At 37.4% G+C, this 22,086-nt stretch overlaps 1 protein-coding gene across 1 annotated transcript; it reads left to right on the top strand.

Annotated features, from left to right (window-relative positions):
- Positions 1–1,352: 1,352 nt before the first annotated feature.
- On the top strand, positions 1,353–20,875 carry DAW1 (dynein assembly factor with WD repeats 1). Its single transcript, XM_053952327.1, has 13 exons — positions 1,353–1,428; positions 3,130–3,202; positions 4,436–4,580; positions 7,805–7,863; positions 8,538–8,660; positions 10,500–10,599; positions 12,383–12,490; positions 13,179–13,285; positions 16,417–16,519; positions 16,894–17,008; positions 18,051–18,127; positions 20,053–20,215; positions 20,765–20,875. Exons 1-13 carry the CDS (start codon positions 1,389–1,391, stop codon positions 20,797–20,799), a joined length of 1,248 nt encoding a protein of 415 aa, XP_053808302.1. The 5' UTR covers positions 1,353–1,388; the 3' UTR covers positions 20,800–20,875.
- The last annotated feature ends 1,211 nt before the right edge of the window (positions 20,876–22,086 follow it).

Below are 22,086 nucleotides of genomic sequence, written 5' to 3'. Positions count from 1 at the left end.
GATGTCATGGAGCTTTGCAGTCCTTCCACCTCCCTCCCCTGTTTTGAGCGTTTTGTTTAAATATGACTAAAACAATTAAATGTAGTAATTCCAGTTGGTCTTAAGTAAACAACCAGAAAGGCTGCATGAATCTGTGTTTATGATGAACAAATTATGTTTTAAGGTAAGAAGCAGTGTCCTTGCCATGATTATTTGTTCATGTCATTTAAGTTAAAAGAACAGAAAAATATTTATGTTCTGAATTTATAATTTGGGTGAATAAATATTATGCTAAACAAATAGAAAAAGATGTTAAGAAATTGGGGACCACCAAGACTTGGGGTTGTTCAAAAGGTTATTTTTGAACAGGGTTGGTCCAAGTAAGTAAATTCCGTTGGAAAGTTGTTTGGATTGTTTTCAATAAAAGTATTTCTTATCTGCCTCAAGACTTTCCACATACAAACAAGACAAAAGATTTAAAACAAACAAATGGGAATGAAAAACTCAGAGACCACTTTGTCCCTCAGCCATGTCCTGAAGTAAGTCTGGAATTGGCCATTGTATTTTATTTCCTGGCTTTCAAAAAACTAAAGGACTATCTTCAAAGTGAAGCTGTAGGGAGCCATATGGGTGTCTTCGGAAAAGTCACGTACTGTTAAACACTGAGTGGGACTGTCTTGTATTGATTCATTGTCAACAATGTGGGCTATGAGATCGGCCAAATGAGAATGTGTTTACTGCTTCCCCCTATTGATCTCTGCAGCCATTTCAGCATAAAGCTTGACTCAAATTTTTCGTGCTATTAGTGCATTTTCTTCTCATGATTCCATGTTGGTTATCTCTTTTCAGTGACATCTTTTCTTCTCTTTTTGATGAAATGCGCATCCAAAGAAAGGCAGTGGAACTGATGCAGGGTCTGGAGCACAAGCCTGTGAGGAGCAGCTGAGGGAGCTGGGGGTGTTTAGCTGGGGAGAAGGAACTGGGGGGGACACTGTCACTTCCCCAGCTCCCTGAAAGGAGGCTGTAGCGAGGCAGGGTGGGTCTCTTCTCCTGGGTAACAAGTGACAGGATGAGAGGAAATGGCCTCAAGTTGTGCCAGGGGATGGTTTAGATTGGGTATTAAGAACTGCTAAGGGAATTGGTGGAATCACCATCCCTGGCAGTGTTCTAAAGGCGTGTGACCTTTGGGGACATGGTTTAGTGGTGAACATGGTGTGCTGGGTTAATGGTTGGTCTCTACTGTAAGGCCTTTTCCAGCCTTAATGATTCTGTGATTCTAAACTCTAATTTTCATAGTTGTGCTTCGCCCCGCCATGGCGGACCGGCGCCCTCAGCCCCGCGCCGGCCCCGCGCACGCGCCCCCGGGCCGTTGCCATGGCTGCGGGCGGACGCGCGGGCCCGGGGCGGCGATGGCGCTGAGGCGGCTCCTGCTGCGCTACTTCCCGCCGGGTGCGGAGCGGGGCCGGGGGGCTCCGGGTGCTGCCGGCGGCAGTGCCGGGGCTGGGGCGGCGCGCGGGGGCCTGCGGGTGTGGGGCGTGCGGCGGGGCCCTGCGGGGTGTGCGGACCGCCCGTCATGGCGGGTCCCCTCGGCCCGGCAGGGGCTGCGCTCGGCCGGGCGGGTCCGTGGCGCACCTGCAGCCGGCCGGAGCGGAGGTGCCGCCGTTTGTCCCGGTGCCTGGCTGAGAGGCTGCAGCGGGAAGCGGCTCGTCACCCATCGCTGCTGTAATTAGTGACTTTCTGCAAAGTCAAGGCAGTCTTACTCACATCACAGTAAGGGGTTTAAAAAGTCAACGATGACTGTAGCTGGAACGAAAAAAAAAAGAAAAAAGTGTTTGTGTTTTTAAATGGCTGTTTAGCAAAAAACGTTGCCACTCTGCAGCTACCTGAAAGGAGGTTGGAGCCAGGTGAGGATTGGGTTCTTCTGCCAGGCAGCCAGTGAGAGGATGAGAGGGCATAGTCTTTATCTGTGCCAGGGGAGGTTTAAATTGGATTTTAGGAAGAAATTCTTCACAGAAACAGTGATCAGACGTTGGAAAGGGGTGCCCAGGGAGGTGGTGGAGTCACCATCACTGAGGTGTTTAAGGACTGGCATTCAGTGCCAGGGTTTGGTTGACAAGGTGGTGTTCGGTCCTGGGTTGGACTTAATGATCTCGGAGGCCTTTTCCAGCCTAGCTGATACTAATTCCTATTTTTTGTCCTTCATTTATGAATTTTCTGACTGGAGCCATGCTTTGCAAAGCAGTGCTGCCAGCATCTGGTATATCCTGTACTCAGGTGAAATTTCAGAAGTGAAACAAGCAGGAGATGGCCAGCTCAGGAAGTGTATGGGGAAAAAGGATCTTCCTTTCAAATTCAAAAACTCGCCAACTATCTGCCAATGGTTTGTGGCACGGGCTTTATCCCCTGCTGGACAGAAACATCCAGAAGCAATAATCATACATTACATGGATGATTTACTTATTGCAGCACCAACACATAAAGAAATGGAGGAAGCTTGTGATAGCGTAGTCACAGAAGTGTAACTTTTCCTATGAACTTTGTAAAATGCAGAATGACACAGAAGTTCATCTAAATTATCTTTTCCCACAGAAAGTCAAGGAGCAGCTGAGCCCTTTATCAGCTGTTTCAAAACAGGAAGCCATGTGGTTAAACATTTTAATACTCCAGTTCAGTGGAAGTTGCAGAGGTGCCAGAGCAAAACTGGAAATGTAAAGCATTTTATGATTTTTGATACTGTACTGCATTCAAGCCTTTGCAAACACTAGATTAAAATAATGGTTTTTGTAAAACATGTTTTCCAGGCTTCTTGGAACACTAAACTACAGCAAGTATCTTCAGAACAGCTTCTTTGAAATTAATGCTGATGAAATGGTACAAAAAGATGTTGGAAAAAAGAGCTTGTTCATTTCTAGAATAGAAAATAGCTCAGAAATAATATTGTTTAATATCCTTTTTCATAGAAGCGTATCAGAGTTGTTCAGCACCATGCTTACTCTCAGCAATAACAGCTAACCTTCTTCCAGCTCCAAGAACTGGAATTGGGTCTCCTGAAGTCAGTGGAGCTATGAAAGTGGAAGTGCTGCTCTCTACAGCGCATGTTATAAAACCCCAGAAGTCTGATTATGACCTGTTTATCACTTGTTTTTAAAGGAATTATCTTGGAGTATGTAGAAGGTGTTGAGTCAAAGACCAGATCAATAGATCTGCTTGATCTTAGACCTGAGTAAGTATGATATTCAGATAACAGCACTCTCTCTGTTTTTACAGCATGTTCATGTAAAACTCTATTTGACTGTATTAGACATAATTAAGATCAGCTATTATGTAGAGCCTATGTGCTCTACTCAGCCAGCTCTGGTAGGAAGGGCTTCAGAAAAATAACAGAGTGCCACCATTAAATAAAGTTACCCAAATCCATGGAGTTTATTAGGCAGAAAGACATGAAGTAATATGATTGTCTTAATAGCAGCATTGATATGGAAGAGGTCTTGCATGTAAGCCCAAGTCAGTAGACAGTGTAAGCTGGATATGCAGGATGAAAAATCCCAATTTAAAAATTATTAAGTTTTGTCTACTTAGGACTGTCCAGTATAGTGCTGTGGGTAAAACCTATCAAGTCTCTTTGTGAAAGAAATAAGTTGTCTGGTGTTACTGAACAGGAGTATAAACACTGAGAGGATACTCTTTTATGTTGTAGTGGCTTCCATTTAGAAGGCTGATGCAGAAAGTCCCCTTTAGACTTGAATAATTCCCATACTAACAGAAATGCTTGGCTTTCTTGCTAAGCTGATTTTAAGAGTATATTGTGAATTGACTGCTGGGTATTGTCAACCCTTAGCTTCTCACAGAAAGCCAGAAATCAGTAGTTATCTGATGAAATAGGAAGAGGATCCAGTTCCACAGACCAGCTGTGGCCCCTCGCTGGGGGCTCCAGGGACATCAGTACACTGGACCATGTGGTAGTTACTGTCAAAACTAAGAGTTGTAGAAACGGACATAGATTTCTGAAGACACAGAGATAAATTTAAAACTTTGCACACATAATTTATCTTGTTACTACTTCATGGGCAATTTGTTTGGAATTTATGAAATTCCAGTTTAATTCACATATTTAAACTGACAGTTTGTGACACACATCTCCCATGCCTGATCCTCCATGGAAATTGTTCAAAAAGATAAATTTTTTGCCAAGCTACAGTTTTTAAAAGTTGAATTTTACTGTTCAACTTCAGTAAGAGAGGGAGGGAAATATAAAAACCAAGAAAGATTTATTCATATTTCTTTAGGCCTTTACAGAATGAGATAAATGCATAATATTTAATTGCTTACTTCAGTTTCTCTGCAAATAAATAATATTCTTGGGTTTAAATTCATAATTATTTCCAGAGGATGGAATGTGGTGGGTTTGGATTTGGGGTATTTATTGAGTTTGTTTTTGTTCTTTTCTCATAATTAGCACAGATGTCACAGCCTTAGTAGAAGAAATCCAAAAAAGAGAACCTCTCATCACAGCTTCCTGCTTGGAACATGTCATGTATCTAGTACAAAGATTGCAGGAGAAGCTAGAGGAAAAACAGAATCACAAATTCTCTCTTTTTAAGGTCAGAGACATCTTTAAAATAATTTTGGGAATTTGGAGGAGTTTAAGTTGTGATATTATGAGTATATTTTTACTGCTGTTTATTGTGCTGTATGACTGATTCCTTGGCACTTCTCAATCCTCTCTGCACTTTCAGAACAACTGAGTCTGGCCTGTTTTTCCTGCTAGGAATTCCCCCAATAAAGCTGAGAGGTATAGCTGTTTCTAGACACTGTTTACTCAGGCTTATGTACTAGGGTGTGTTTTGGATGGAGGGAAATCAATCTTTTATTTGTTGAGTAAGATTTTGTGGGCCAACAACACCCATAATTACATTTAAACAAAACCTGTAAATTGACCCCGCATAAATTCATTGTTGGGAAAGGAGCAAAATATTTTCATACATGTGTCTACTTGTTCCTCATTTTGTGAAAATGGTGGGATTTAGCTATTATTTTATTATTTATGCTATGTTTTATGCTACATGCAGTTGTTATTACAAATCCTGATTTTCATTACTTTCTGTCATTACTATTATCGTTGACTATTGATGAATTGATCTTTGCTTTACAGACTGCACTTGAAATATTTTTTCAAACAAATAGTATTTCTAAGAGCAATGATTACAGAGACCTTTCAGAGCTTCAAATCCAAGATCGAGTGTGTCAGAAGAGAATAGGTTTAATTGTATTTAATTGTGGAAATGAAACTTTCTTCGAGATACTGCATGCTACAATCTGACATAGTTAAACGTTGTATCTTTATTGTGTCAGCAGATGGCAATGTGCAGCTGTTGAACAGTGTTGGTCAGTGCTATGGCGTTTATTGTTACCTTAAATTAGAATAGAAAAAGTTTTGTTGTTGGTTTGTTCAGCTATAAAACCCCTTACATGTTCTGAGGTATAACTTTGGTTCTTTTGACCAACAATACTCATCTGGGTGAATTCTGCAAAGAAATATGTATTTAACCTTGAAAACAGAGCTATGTAGCAAGGCATCTTAAATTTAAAAAGTTTCTCTTCCAAGTTATACTCTCAACTGAGATAATGCCTTGCTTTTCAAAAGCTTTAGAAATTGTCTGTACATCACAGAGACTGACAAATCTTCAAATGCTTGTTCAAACTTGAGTGTAAATAATGTATTTGTTCATTGTTGGGTGTAGTGCTGTGTCTGAGATTCTGTATTTGGAAACAATAGAAGCAGGCAAATCCAATCAGTGTTGGATTCTTCCCTTCACTCAAGAGTGGTTAGAAGTGTGTGAAAAGAACTTTTTTGATGTTCAGTTTCATTTAGGGCTTCTAAATGAGATATGAGCAGGTCTTTCTGAGATACTAATAAAATATAAGAGATGGGTGGGAGTGAGATTTGTTTTTCTTTTCCCTGAGAAAAATGTTCCATGTGTGCATTGTTTGGAAATGAATGGTTTTTATTCCTGTTGCACTGGAGTATAATCTGAAACAAGTGTATAAGATCATCTTTTTGTTATTTCCAGTAATTGTGGTGATGGTGGTGTGTTAGGCACCCTGCAGTGAAATGAGGTTTTATAGCAATTTCTCAGGTTTTAAACTATTCCATGGCATGGGATGCTATAGTAATTTGCAGATTTTTATCTTAGGTACAGCTGTAGCGGATTTTGCAGAATTGAGGTATATTTTTTCTAATATTGCCTTAGACTTTGATTATTGTATCATTTGCAGAGGCAGTACTTGCTGGCTCAGAGTTCTGTGGATAAAGCAACTGCAGCACTGGGCATTGGAAGAACAGAATTAGTCTCATAATCTGAAATTACATAAAAACCCATCTTGTTTTCCTCCCTTTTTTCATAATTTCAAAATTCCTTTGTTCAGAGCTGCCTGTATGTAGTTCTCAAAATCTCATGGGTGAGATTTCCATAGATTTCCATAATTATTGATTCTCATATGCAGATGGATATTGTGGCTTGTTTTTTAAAAAACAAAATACTTTTTGTAATTTCCACATATTGATTGCCAATTCCCATTTCTGTAGCTGAAAGTACAGCTTGTGTTTCTTTCTCTAGAGAGCAGAAATTGCTGTTTCTGTAACATAAAATACATTTTCTGTTTCTCCCTCTCAGTCCTTCACTTATCAATCGTTATGTCCATTTTGATGAATCCCTGCTCTTCTGAGTAGAAGATCTATGAGCCTTTCTCATTTTCCTTTTGGAGACAGGCAGCTTGGAAGACTTGAGATAAGCAAAAAAAAAAATACTGAAGCTCTGGTAATATGTCAGTGATTAAATCTCACTGTTCATAAACAGTTTCTTCTTCATTCTTAATCTACAGAAAAGACCTAGTCAATCACTGGGGTATTTTTAACATCCTTTTGCTTCACTGTCAGCAATTGTGGTGATTTCCCAGTTTATGATTTTATTATGGTTTAGACTTGAGGAGAGGGCAGCTTCTAATAGGTGAAAATTATTCAAGTGCAAGTCATGTTTTACAGCAGCCAGTTTATTCAAACACCAGCCAGATTATATTTTTTTGGTTCTTTTTAAAGTATCATGGCATGGTGACTTCCACTGCAGTATCTGAAACTATTTTCACCTTTGCTTAATAAACCTTAATATATGTTACTATGGCTATGGGCTCATTCACATGAATGATCCTGTAGTGTCTGATTAAAGCACTGTTAGAAAACAGTGCCCTCCACAACCTACACAATCCGTGCAGGCATTAAAGTTGAAATTCTCTCTTGGAATTTTGTCTTGCTGAGTATCTTTGTTATGGTTTTGCACACCTTGTCATGACCTCATAGGACAGAGCTGTAGCTTATATTTCTTTTTTTCTTCCTGTTTTGTATAACAAAGTCAAGTGCCAGCTGGAAGCATCCTGCACCCTAAAAGTCTCAAATTTAACTGGATTTCTTAGTGCACTGGCTAAGGCTAAATATTAGTTAGGATTTTTTTCATCAGTGATCTTACAGTCATCGTGATCTTCTCTTTTGTTTTGCCCATTCAGCTCTGGTCTAGGGTTGTTTTGCTGGTCTTGGAGAAGGTGAAGAAGATGCAAACATGGAAAAAAAAAAAACCTAGTTCATTGAAATAAAGGATAAAATTGAAATCAATACCATATAACATCTTCAGTGGTAACCTGATGATTAATGTGGGATTTTTTCTCCTCTAACAGGAGGAGGAGAAAAAATTAATCTGTTGAATATTTTGAGCAATTTAGTTTATTTTTTTAGCATCAAATGCATTTCCTCTCACTGCCCCCGCTTCTATTTCAGGTGCTTAGAACACACATATTGCCTTTGACTAATGTCGCATTTAACAAATCTGGTTCCCGGTAAGTTGTTTTCAAAGTCAAAGTACCTAATCATTAATTGAAGTTTTGTACTTGTAAATTAAATGGTAAGGAAACTTCAGTGCTCTTATCTTGCTGCAGAAAGAATTCAGCTCTGCTGCTTATAAGCAGCTTCAGGCATAATTGGGGATTATATTTCAGGCCTCTGTGGAAAACCCATGGGAGATGCAAAAAATTAGCACGTGAGGTTCAATTCATGTAATTTTTTTTCTTCCACAGTCATAGTCTGTTGACAATTACCATATTACAGAAAGAAGCACCTTTATGGCAATAAACTAAATATTGCTAAAAGCTAAATGAGTCTTTGACACAAACTCATTTGGGAGTTTCACTGTAGTGAAAGTGTTACTTTCATGTTAATTGATTTCACTGTGGACATATGTCTTATAATTTTTTCCTTCATGTCTTAAAAGCAGCAGCATGCTTTCTAGTTGAAATACACTAGAGATTAGAAAAAATGTGTTTTTATGAATAAGATGTTAAAAAGAAAGAAGAAAAGGAACCTCTTTGGTCATAAATCTGTATTTTTGAAAGAAAGAGGAGATTTAGGGTCTGAGACAATGCTAACTAAAATCTGTGGAAATAAATAATTTGGCTGTGCATTGGGACCAGTAAGATATTTGCTGTATTCAGAAATGAATTTCTCTTTGCTTTAGCTTTATCACTGGAAGCTATGATAGAACCTGCAAACTGTGGGATACAGCATCGGGAGAAGAGCTGCATTCGCTGGAGGGACACAGAAACGTTGTCTATGCAATAGCTTTCAATAACCCCTATGGGTAAATAAATTTCCTCTGAGATTCTTCATAATTGCTAATACTGTTATTTTACAAATACTCTAACAAAGAATAGACTATTTTAAATTGAAAGAGTTCAACTTCTGAGTGTAGAGTGTGACCATAGGACACAAAGAAAAATGATGCACACAGCTATGGTCACGATGAAGAGACTAATTTATTTCCTCTGACTCCAATCATTTATAGTTCTCAAAAGGTGCCAGTGGATTGGAGGGTGAACGTGCCACCTCTCCAACAACACTGGACAAATTACCAGTACATCAAATTTGTCTGCCTCTATGAAGGAATGCAAAACAATAGGTTGTTTACAGAAAGTTGCGTGAGAAAGTTTTCTACAAGAATGTAAACTCAGAAGGCTTTAGAAAATCTTAAAAAATCAGGGTGACAGTAGAGTTCATCTATAGGTAATCACTGTAGGATGACACTGTCATTATTTGTACAAGAGATCCATTCAAATATGTTTTTTGCTATAATTTTTTAGAATTAAATTTAGAAATTCTAACCAAAAATTTAATTAGGTATTTAGTCTTGAAAAAAATAGAAATGAGTTAGTTGAATGTATGGAAACACAGTTTATTTCAGTAATATCTACACGACCAGATTGTGTTCTGAATGTTAATCATTCTCTTCTGCCTCCATGTAGTTGTATGTGATGTGACAAATAAGTACTTATGACAATCTGTGTTGCTTCAGTTAAGGAGAAAGAGGTGGATTTCTCCATTTGCCATTACAAATTCAATATTATTTAGGACATGATTTAGAAATGTCACAGCTTTTGAGTAATTTTTGTACAATCCACAAGGTGCTGCTGTGTGAACATCAGATATTAATTTTTGTTTTCTTCAGTAATTGTTTGCCCTAGGTTGGAATTGCCACCTGTTAGGTGAAGGGAATTACATGTTAGCTACTGAAGTTTCATTGTCATTTGCTTCCTGAGGAAGCTGTCATGTGTGAGAAAACCATTTTTTCTGTAAAGTAAGATAAATTAATTCCTATTTTTCTATTGAATCACATTACTGACGGATGTCCTATTTATCAGTTGAACAATACACAATTACCATCAGGAAATTAATGTTAAAAGACTTGTTCTTACACTATTTAAAACTTTATCTCTTTCTTCTATGTGAAAAGGAAAACTTAGACTCTGCTGTGTCAATGTCTTATATTCTGATATTATTCCTTACTTTAGAAAAGCATTTAATGAAGTTAATTTATATAGCTTGGTGAAACTAATGACAAAAATCCGTGCAAAGATCAAGAACTAGACCGTAACATAAAAGTGGAGAAGCAACCTACAGCAAGACAAAACTTGATGAGAACTTTGAACTATTTTTGTATTAAAAATTTGATAAAAAACCCCTTTTTCTGTAATCTTTAGGTTTTGGTACTGTGCCCCTTGGTACATTTTCTGGAGACTTCACTTTAGTCTTGCTATGACTGCAGATGGTCACAACCCTTCCACTGACTTCAGTGGCAGTAGAGTTCAACTTCTGATGGGTGAACTGCATTTATAATTGTTGATAAACAGATGTTATCTGATGAAATAATGTAACTTCCTAATAAATATGTAAGTACAGCACAACATCATCCCTAAAGTAGGTCAGTCATCAGTTGTGAACACTCCTCTGCTAATAGATAGGTGCAGTAGCTCTCTTAGAAACTCCCTGTGTCTGCTAATTTTTTGCCTTGCTGTAACTTGTGTTTATAAAATCCTGTTGCAGTGAGCACCAAAGTGCACGGGAGCTTCCATGGATTCTGCTGTCTCTGGAGTCAGAGGGTTTTTCTACATAAAAATTATAGGATTTTTTTTTTTCTATTTAGTGACAAGATTGCCACTGGATCTTTTGATAAAACCTGCAAACTGTGGAGTACAGAAACAGGAAAATGTTATCATACCTTCAGAGGACATAGTGCAGAAATAGTGAGTAGTGATGGATGTTTCTTATTCCTTTATGTTTCCTCACACCATCATTGATGACTGTGAGTTCTGACTCCCTGTGAGCTCCCACTGGAAGGCACAGTTATTGTGGCACATCTATTCATACATCCAGGTCTTGTTAACATTTCTGCACTGCAAGGTAGGATAGTCTCAGTTCTTGAGACAGAATAAACCCTCATACACAGTTTGAAACTATATTGTTATTTTTGTTTTGTTCTGATTTCCCTTGTTTGCTAAAACATTGAAAAATACCACAGCAACTGGATTTTTCAGTTTATTGTACATACTTTTTGTTTGATTACATATCACATGTTTTTCCAGCTATCTTGCATTGCCTGTCATATTTGCAGAACTAAATTACAAGAACATCATTGCTTGTGTTGTTGTCTTTCACAGAGATCTATACTTTGTGTACAGAGCCAATTGGAGCTGTAGGGGAACGAATTTCTGAAATTTAAAGTGTGTTAACTGGGAATATGTGGGATGCTGAAATGTCAAAGATTGATGAAATTAAAACAGTTTAAGCTTTGAAATGCTTGGTTTACTCTCCCATGCACTAGGATCCCTATCAGCAGCAACAAGTGCCTTGATGCACAAATTTCAGTTTGAAAGATCAGGGCAAAAACATTAACACTGAATTTTGATAATGAATGGCTTTTTTTTTTTTTTTTTAATAGCTATACAATCACTGTTCAATGAAATATTGCGGAAAATTGTTTCTGAAAAAACAATGTGAATTTAACTGTAGATTGAGAGGTCTTAAATAGAGCAAGAAAATGGTGGTTTACTATATTGGAATTTGAGGTTTGTTTAAGTGTGTTTTTGATTCTCTGGATGCTCTGAGTTACCCCTTACAATGGAGATCATGTTTGCTTATTGAGAAAGGCTGCAGTGATTTTATGGCATAAAATCAGTTAAGTAAATGCTTAAAGGCCTCTCCATTTTTCCTGACTTCTTAGGGGTTAGATTAGACCCGGAGTGTTATGAGTTGTGCTGACAAGTAATTAGAAGAAGGTAATTGCCAGTAGGAAATGATGTGTTTCTCTGAATCAGACCTGTTTCTGAAAGGCCATTATTGCATCTGATACATTGCTGGCAAGGGCATGCCCATAGTTATTCAGGATGAAAAAACGGAGCTACTGTTTTCCTTTTTTCATGGCACCTGCTATTCTTTATTTGCAGAGCAATCACACTGAATAATTACAGAAAATGGGAGGATGAATACATGATTTTTTAATGTGAAAAATTAATTAAAGTAGTTGTTACTTTTTATTCTTGCTTTTTCTTAAATATGATGTTGTGGTGATGCCCTTGGCAAATGACATTGATCATGACACCTGATAGGGTAAGAGTGCACAGAGTGTGTTTGTGGGTACACAGAACTATTTGGATGATCTTTGCCTCAGTCTCATCAAGTAACAGAGAAAACCTACCAAATGATAGTGCTAGGGAGGACTGTCAGACTGGACAGTAATTGGAGGATTTCAAAGAGAATTTTGAAATAAAAAAAAACAAAGCATGTGCTGGCAAGGAGTCCACTTGGTTTGAGTACTTACCCAGAATGATGTGGTAAGGATTTGTTGCTGTTCTAGTGAGCTGTTGGAAGAATTCTGCAAGTTTTCTGTATGCCATAAAATATTACCAGATCTTTGTCTTATTTAAAAATAGTAATCCTGGCCCTTAAAAAAATCCTGTTTAGTTTATTTAGAAAATAGATCTAAATGGACTCCTTTAAACTTTTTCTGTCCAATGTTTTTCACTACAGGTGTGTTTAGCATTTAATCCTCAGAGCACACTGTTGGCAACTGGAAGCATGGATACCACTGCCAAATTATGGGATCTAGAGAAAGGAGAAGAAGTAGCCACTTTAAATGTACGTTTGCATTCCTTATGTTTTCAGAGGTGTTCCTTGCTTAGTTTTCCAGCTGAGATGAATAACAGTGTAACCATTACAACTGTTTCAAACCTTGTAGTTTCTTTTACCAGGTGATCCCATAGTGGCTGCAGTTACAAAACAGAATAAGAAAATTTGAAGGGAATGAGAAAAGCTTTGGTATTTTATAAGTCCTATTTATCAAAAGACAGATTTTCTCGTTGCAGTGACATTATTGCTATAGATTAGAATCCCTTCCATCACTTGTTAAAACCTACTGCTCTACTGTCAGTTGTGGCCTCCTCTGTAAGGAGGAGGCAAACACGGGCAGAGGACACCTCTAGATTGTCATCTCTCCTTGCTCTGCATGGCTTGCTGGCATCCCCCAGGGTCAGATTGGCCTCTGCTGCTTCAACGCATTTCTCTCACACAAATCCTAAGTCATATGTAGTGAATAGGCTTCCTGTTTAAGTGGTGTACCTGAGTTTTTGCAGTTATTGGGATATTGACTATTCCACTGTCAGGTAGATCTTCCTGTCAAAATTGTTGTGTACTGGACAAGACAGTAAATAAAACAGGGATGAGTAATGGAAGGATTATGCTGCTGAAAAAAAGACTACATATTAAACTATATTAATGGAAAAATAATAATTTGTATTCTCATACTCCTTTTTAAAATTTTTTTCAGGGACACTCAGCAGAAATTATTGCTCTGTCTTTCAATACCACTGGAGACAGGATCATCACTGGCTCCTTTGACCATACAGTAGCAGTATGGGATGTTGGCACTGGCAGGTACTAAAGCACTAATAAATATAATTTTACTTTGCATGATTTCAGGACAAATTAAATAGAAAATGTTGAGCTACACCTTATTTCATGTATTTCATTTAGAGTATATGTTCTTTCATCTTGTAATTTGTTACTCCTGTTCTCTTTGTTCTTTTGAAAAGGAATGCTGCTCATGAAATGCTTTTGTATGCATTCTTTATTTTAAGTTTCTATCTTATGAGTACTAAAGAGGCAGAAAGAATGGACAGATCCTGTGCATGTTCCAGGTGAATTCTGCAAAGAGAAATATATTTTATCAACATGGAAACTCATGATTTGCAAGGTGTCTAGGACGTCTAGACCATTTAAGTAGAAAGTATATTTTATGTTATAGAAAATTATTCTGGTTATGTTATCTTTAAAAACTACAGAGGGTGTATTTTTCCTTCTCACCATCCTTTGTCAATATGAATTTAAAATATGTTTTCCTTTGACTGTAGAGAACAAAATCTCTTGATTAGGATGCCAACAAATAATAATGCAACAGGTAAATATGAACGTGTATAATACTGAATGACAAATTCACTTGTTTTTTCAGTGGGAAACTCAGTGTAAGTAAAATAATAAAATGACCCCCTGATTACTGACAGAGTAATTTATGAAGATAACCATTCTATTTTGTTTACAGGGGTTGGGGTTTTTTTTTTGGTTGGTTTTTTTTTTTTTTTTTTTTTAGAGCAAGGGAAATATCTCTGAGATTTATATATAAAAGGAAAGTGTGTGTATAGTGATATCTTGGGATAATAGACAATATATATAAAAGTGAGACTGTGTGATTTATAAGTAAGGTACACATAGTGTATAATTTAAGGTTTGATCCCATAATCTTTGAGCTTATTTGATAGCAACACTCATTCAGCAAATCAACCTTTGAATTCAAGTTCCTTCAGCCTGATGTTCTTGCAAGTATTTTTGTGTGAAAACAACTTTTTCCATCTTATTGTTTGAGCCTACAGTGAAATCAAAGCCTGGGGATTTTCATGTTGCATTTTTTTTTCACTATGAAATCAATATGGACTTCACATCAGGGCCAATACCAGCAATATGAAGGAGCAGATTCTCACTGGCAGCTCTGGTGATTAGCTAGTGGACAACAGAATTGTTCCAAGGCCAGCAATCAGCCTTTCAGATGGTACCCGGGCATGAATACATTTAGGAATAATGGAAAGTTGCTGTCAGACTGTGAGCAAAAAATAATTTGCTGTCGACAGATTCAGGTAGATTTGCAAAAATCTTGTAAGTGAGGTTTTGTGTACTTGTTTTTCACCATGTGAGTCACATGAGGTGTACAGCTTTCCAAATTTCAGTTTCTTCTGATTTTGCTGGCTGACGCTGCTGAGCACGTGTTCCTGAGTTTTATTCTGGGTAGGTGCCCTGAACTGCCCTGAGGGAAATTGATGTAGGGACAGGAAATCTGAACAAAGTTTGAGATTCTCTTCATAAAATACTATGATTTAAAAGAAAAAAAGGGTAAAGGGGGAAACACACTTTTGTAATCCAGGTCTGTATTTCCATGGCAGATACAGCCCATTGTAGTTCAGTTGAAGGTGTCTGCAAAGCTTTACTTGGCAAATCAACAGCCTGGTCCTGTATCTTGGGTCAGGGGTGCTCGACACCAGCGTGTGAGAGAGAAGCAGTTTCTCATTTGCAATTATAGTCAAATACTAGAGCATCCATAGATCAAATTTCATGTGGAAACTGAAGGCTAAGGAAATACTGTCATGGCTAAAGCTGATTGCTTTTAATAAAGAACTTAAATGGAACTTTTTATGGCACTTCATAAGTCTCTCTTCTATGTTTTTTCTGTGTATCTGATAATGGCTTCTGTGAGATGGTCTCCACATTGCTATTTATTCTGTTTATTGATCAGATTTTTATGTCAAAGCTTGAAGGCCGCACTGCCTTTTTGAAAATGGGAAGTTTAAGCTTTCAGCTTTTAGATTAAAACTTTTCTCTAGGTATTACTAGGTATTTTTGGCATTAGGTATTACAGTAACAGCAGTCTTGATGACCAAATAATATGTTTAGAAAATTAAGTTTTCCTCTCTTAACTGCTTGTTGATTTTTTGTTTTACTGTAAAAAAATCTAGAAAATTACAACAGTGTAGACCTCACAGTGTTAGAAAGTAAAAGGAGTAATTCTGTAAAATGCTAAGAACGTAATCAAATTTTTGTTATTAAATAACAAATTCAAATGCTCAGGAAATTTTCTTTACTGATCATTTAGCACATATATTAATTTAGCTACTCTTACATATCTTGTGCAACAAATAAAAACATTTCAGTCACTTAAACTAATTTAGTTGTTTTTCTAGCCATTAGTTTATCTGTTATTTACAGTCTGCTTCTATTAATGATGCAGTGATACTAGCATTGTGATAATAACCCAACTTGCTAATCCTTTAATAGATGTATATCTCAATTAATCTTTTTTAGGCTTTGTTGCTTTATAGGCCATTAAATAGGAAGCAGTATTGACTAATTGTAACCTCTCTGCTCAGATAAAGCTGAAGAATTTAATGGGACTTGTATTGCTAGTCTTGCGCAGCAAGACGTTCAGGATTAATGAGGATTAGAAATCATATTTCAGTTGGGCTGTCATTTGGCTGTTATTTGGGAACATGCTCGCATTAAGTACCTGATTAACTTCCATTTGATCTTCAGTGGATTTTATGAAAGGTTTAGATTATATGGAGTTTTAAAGATGTACTGTTTTTTCAGTTCATTGAAGTAGGATAATGGGAGAGTAATGTGGAAAAACTTGCTGTACTTGCTTAGCATGTAGATGAATACAAGGAATCTGTCGCTGGTATTGAAAATCATCACATTTCACTGGAAATACATTCACAAAAATATTTTTGAAAGAGAAGGGAGGAAATTTCCATTTTATTCTTTACTGCATCTTTTTGCCAAAAATAGGAAATGGAATTGATGTAATACTAGAATCCTTAATGAGCTGTACCACTCCATTTAATTACTTTAATGGTGAAGACTTGACACCTTAACTGTACCATTTTCTAAACTTACAATTTATATGTGTATATAAAAATACACACTATAAATGTAAATGATCATTTAAAATTTTCTTTTGGTAGGTTGTTACATACTTTAGTAGGCCACCGAGGAGAGATTAGCAGTGCCCAGTTCAACTGGGACTGTTCTCTCATTGTCACTGGATCAATGGACAAAACGTGCATGGTAAGCTGGTTGAGTAGGTAGTGAATACAGCTACTTGACATATAAAATGTATCTTTTTTAAATTGAGGAGCATCATTTTAAAGTAGTACATATAATGAATTAGAGAATTTACAACTAAATGTAAAACCTATATTCTTACTGATTTCAATGAAGTCTAGTTAAGTCTTGTTTAATCAATACACTGAACTAACAAATGTATAGAACTTCATTAAACTAACTAAAGAGTGACTCCTTATTGATTTGTATTCAGCTGTCGTGTTATTACATGTCAAACATCAGAAAGGGCCTCTACAAGTTGCTTTATCAATCAACTAGATATCTATAAAGTAAATTAGTCCAAAGAAGCAATGCAGTGCCCCTGTTTGTGTGTGCAGCTGTGGAATGCTGTGACAGGGACACACATAGCGACGCTGGCAGGGCACAGCAGGGAGGTGCTGGATGTGTGCTTTGACTACGCTGGGCAGCGCATTGCAACAGCCTCTGCCGATGGTGAGTGAGGGGCCTGTCACTGCTGGGGAACTGCAGCATCAAACACCTCTGTCCTTTCCTTTGGCTCTGCATTGAATGTAGCTTGATGAAGAGGAGGACTTGATTCAAAACTATCAATCGAGCAATGTTTGTTTCATTACTGAAATTGGGCATTAAACTTTAAAAATTTTCTCCAGTGACGAAGTTCTTATTTTCATACTTCAATCAACTCAACATGTCTTTCCCCTTTAACTTCAAACTTGAAAAGAAATATTTCACTTGTGGCTGGAAATACATTTAAAATGTGTACATAAATAGCTTTTGAGGGGGTTGATTTGGTGGCTCAGATTTAAATGAAAAATGTAGTTGGAATTTTACTGATAGATTTACTAGCAGGCTTTTCTAATGCACAGCAAAAGAATACACAAAGAGGCAAGAAAGAAGCAATTTTGTTTTGTTATTGGTATGCAGAAGTTTTGCATGTTTATTATTTGTCTAGGAATCACAATAAATAGTTTTCTGTGACTTTCCCAATTATTTATATTATACTGCATAATGACAATACTGTATTACTTTTACATACACAATTCCAGAAACAGGGTACCAGACTGGATGGGGAGGACTATTTGGGTCTATTTTCCTGTACTTGCTATATTAAGACAAAAGCCAATGTAAAAAGTTTCCTGATATTTAATCAATATCTTATTAAACATAATGAACAGCTTATTAAATAATGCAATATAATGAAAGCTTTATAAATTTATTGTACATGCATTCTGAAATCACAGGCTTCAATAAGCTGTGTTCTATGTGGACCTTTGTATTCGTATGTTAGGAATTTTCCAGGAGAATCCATTTCTGATCAGGGAAGGAATGCAATCTTTTCCACTCAGATTACAGATTCTTTTTAACATGTTTTACCCTTGGAGGAAACTCTGTGAGGTTTACCTTCTATTTCTTCCAAAATTAAAACTGAGGATGAGTTCCTTCTGACCTTATTCAAATGCTCTTACTGAAATGGGTGCTAAAGCATAACAATCACATATGGCTCCTACTGCAACAGGGTCAGCAAGAGTCTATAATGCAGGAACAAAACAGTGCATTGCAAAGCTAGAAGGGCATGAAGATGAAATTTCAAAGGTAAGTTGTGTGTGGTTTGCACTTTTTTTAATTTGACTTTGTGTGACATCCAATCCAGCAGTTATTCCATGATGCAGGAATACTTTTAATCATTTACCACCATATTCTTTAATATTTCAGATTGATAGGTCTAACTAAGAAGTTATCTTTACTAAAAGAACATTCCTTTTGGCTAAAAGCTATCAGACAATGATTGTTTACCAATTTCCCACTTCTGAGCTAAGACAATACTGGGTGTGCTACTCCTTTGGGTTCCAAGAGCCACCTCTCTGTATTGTCATGTCATTACCATTTGATTCCTTAGAATGTGGCAGCTACTTGAGTCCATTCCTCCAAGGGGTTGACACCTGGCTTTGTTGCCATTGAAATGCCTGGTTTTCCTTAGCTCTTTCCTTTTCCTGAAGCACTTTATCAGTTGGGTCTGCACACACACTTGGTAAAGAACAGGGGAGCAGAGGGGGAGATGCTCTCTAAGTGTTCTTTCAGTGTGATCATTGTTAACAGAACTCCTGTCTGACCTGTCCTAAACTCGGCCTGTGTTATTCTGCCACATATTCCCACATTCTCTGACAGAATAAGCACCAGGTTTTTAATCTCTTGTTGACATCTTAAGGCTGTTGCCTCTAAGGCTTTTTCCATGACCCCTATTCCTTTCTTCTACTAGATGTGCTCCTCTTTACTCTTTGTCATTTCTCTACACACCTGATTTATAGAATGGAACAGAAAAACCATATTTCTGGGAAAAATACACGGAGAATCTTCTTTTCAAAAATGCATAAGGGATTTGGAAATACAAAGTCTGTTTCAAGAATCACTTGGTCATGAGGAGTGTGCTCATGTGCTTTGCTGGCTCAATTTTGAACACCAAGGTTCTGTTCCAAGTACATTTAGTTGCTTCCAACATTGTATGTATTTCTCAAACTTTGTTATTTATTGCTTGCAGCTTTTCATTATTCTTTCAAATAGATAATCTCCCTAGCTTCCAAGCTAGTGTGCTTTGTTTGTGCTGCTTTTTTGGATGCATTTTGATGATGAAATATTAATATTTTGAATCTAGGATAGTCCTTAATGAACAAAACTTAAATGCTTTCATTCTGTTGATTTGTATATAAATCATTTTGCTGAGAGAATAGGAAGTTCAGAAGGATTGGTCGTTCCTCAGATACTAAAGTTACTGTAATATCTCATACTCAGTGTAGAACCACTGAGGACAGTCTAAACCCGTGCTGCTGAGAGGAGGGGTCAGAGACAGCTTCCATCAGGGCCTTAGTACTGGCATCATTTCAGCACTGGAGGAAAGAATCTGCTCCTCTGGGAGCACGTGGAAAAGGCCATACATTTCTGTAGATATTCTATGGAGATGTGGCCACTTAGGAATGTTATTACTTGGAAATTGGATTTCTGGGGAGCAGATATTTTGCCCTCAGTGATTAAGCAGTTTTGAATTATATAATAAACTGGTATTGTCCAGTTAGTGCTCAAAAAATGTACCTCATTATCTGGAAAACCATAAATCCGTACAGTAATGGCAGTGAATGTTTAACAAATATGAAGACTTACTACAAAATTAATTGTTTCCAGTGCAGATTCTGATACTGCAGAGATGTATGTTATTTAAGGTAGAACTCTATAAAATATGTATAAATTTTACATTGGAATAATGATGACATTTAAATAAAGCTGCTATGTGGAAGCTATGATCCTGTAGTAAGGTCATAGTATATAAGGCCTTTGTAAATACACAAAGTTTTCAGCCACAGAAGTTTGCCAGTATGACTGTAGTGGAATACTACCCTTGATTTTAGCTAAAAAACTGAATGCAAGAGTTGTGCTTTCTATTTACATCTTTCAATCACTTTGATATGCTTCTTTCTCTAAGCATACTGACTTGCTGAGTAACATAACTAATTTCTGTATTTTTATAGGTGTGTTTCAACCCTAAAGGCAATTGCATACTAACAGCCAGCTCTGATAAAACAGCTCGGCTCTGGGATGCTGCTACTGGACACTGCCTTCAGATATTAGAGGGTCATGCTGATGAGATCTTCTCCTGTGCTTTTAACTACAAAGGTGATACAATCATTACAGGTAACTAATATATTCTATTTTTCTTTCCTTTTTTTTTTTTTGAGAGACACCTGGAATCTTGCTACGGCAAAACAAAAACAGTCTGAAAATTTTCCTGGGGCCAAATGCAGGTACCAGCAGTGACTTACAATATAGTCAAGAAAATCTAGAACTTCACTTTAGAACTGAGATTTAAAAGAATATGGCCATGAATGAATCTGTGCAAAGGTATGGGCATACCCTCTCATCTCTCCAGTGGGCACATACCAGCACCAGAGCAGTGACTAAGCCATTTTCTCACAATGCATTGCTGTGAAGGAGGTATGGATGAACACAAGGCAAAGGAGCATGCCTTTTGTGTATTTGGTACTGAACTCTGATCAGGTTTCCTTCATTTCAGGCATGGGATGCAGGATGATCTCAGCTGAAAATATTGCCCTAGATTCTGCTGCCTGTTGCTAGTTGTTGAGAAAAAATATATATGTGTCTCCTGGGTACATTGTTCTGTATTAACAGAAATGGATAGACTGTGCACCTAAATGATCCTTCACAATGTGTGTTTCTTACTAGGGAGCAAGGATAACTCCTGTAGAATCTGGCACTGACTGAAGAAAAGGATCCAGTTTGATGTATGCCTGCCTACTTTGTGAGTTTCAGAGTCAATAAACTCAGCCTGTCAGACCTGTTTTCTTTCACTGTCTTTGTTTGCCTTCTGTTGAAGTAGAACAGTTATCTAGATTTGATAGATTTGACTTAGGTATTGCCATACTCACAGAACTGCAGAGGTTGGAAAGGACCACTGGAGGCCATCTAGCACAACAGCCTGTCCTGCTCAGAACCCTGTCATCCAAGCAGGATGCCCAGGACTGACGTGGGTTTGAATATCTCCAAGGATGAAGACTCCACAGTTTTTCTATTTGATTACTTGCATAGTAAAGAAGAAAAGTAGGGTTTTTTTTCCTCTTACGTTTAAGCAGAATAGTTCCTTGTATTTCAATTACTGCATGTTGCCTCTTCACTGAGTAGCACTGAGAAGAATCTGGTCTGTTATTTCAATCACCAGAGAGAAATCATGATTAGTGAGAATGAATGCACAGAATAGCTCAGTTTCTTTATGTGTGATTTTTAATTTGTATCCTTTTTAATAAAAAAAATAGAACATTATAGTAATCTCAGTTGTGAAAGGAGTATTGGTATGCACTTTCTTTGAGGACTTTTGTATTAATTTTTTGTGTGTATGTAATAAAATATTGAATTAAAATGCCAGTTTTGCTTTTTGTAATACAATGCCCCGTTCATGTTCCTGGAGAAGACCAGCAGCCATTTATGAGCTGCCCTGCTATTAACTATTGCATGTATGCTGCACTTAAACTCCCCTCTCATACTTGCCCACATCTTTCCAGTCAATCTTTATTTTCTGCTTAGTACTTATTGTTCTCTTTTGAAGTGAGGTAAAAAAAAAACTTACTATCAGTGGTGACTTAAACTTGGAATCCTGGCCCAGTGATTAAGTCCAGCATGAAGAAACTCTGCTTGCCAAAGATTGGAAGCTAAGGATCCTGACATAAACAGAGAAGTGGGTGAGAAACTCCTGCAAGTCATTTACTAGCATGCAATGAGCTTTTAGCCAGGCTTTCCTCTCCCAGAAATTGCCAATAGGTTTCCCCTGGAAGCAGAGCTAGCTCCACTTCCTGAGAGCACCTGGAAGTGCAGTGGCTCTTTGCAGGCATAGTGAAGGAGCAGAACTGACTGGTCTCCTCCAGCAGACTCAAAGGAAGGATGAAAAGGCCAAGAGGGAGTAAGGAAGTATACAGCAGAGAATGAACTTGGAGGTATTTTGTTATATTCTGTATCTTTGGGTGATTGTAGACTTCTAAATGTTGTTAAATTTA

This window comes from Vidua chalybeata, chromosome 10 (genome assembly GCF_026979565.1).
Source record: "Vidua chalybeata isolate OUT-0048 chromosome 10, bVidCha1 merged haplotype, whole genome shotgun sequence".
NCBI lineage: Eukaryota > Metazoa > Chordata > Aves > Passeriformes > Viduidae > Vidua > Vidua chalybeata.
The sequence above is the reverse complement of the archived record's forward strand: the minus strand, read 5'-3'. Positions and strand labels throughout refer to the sequence as shown.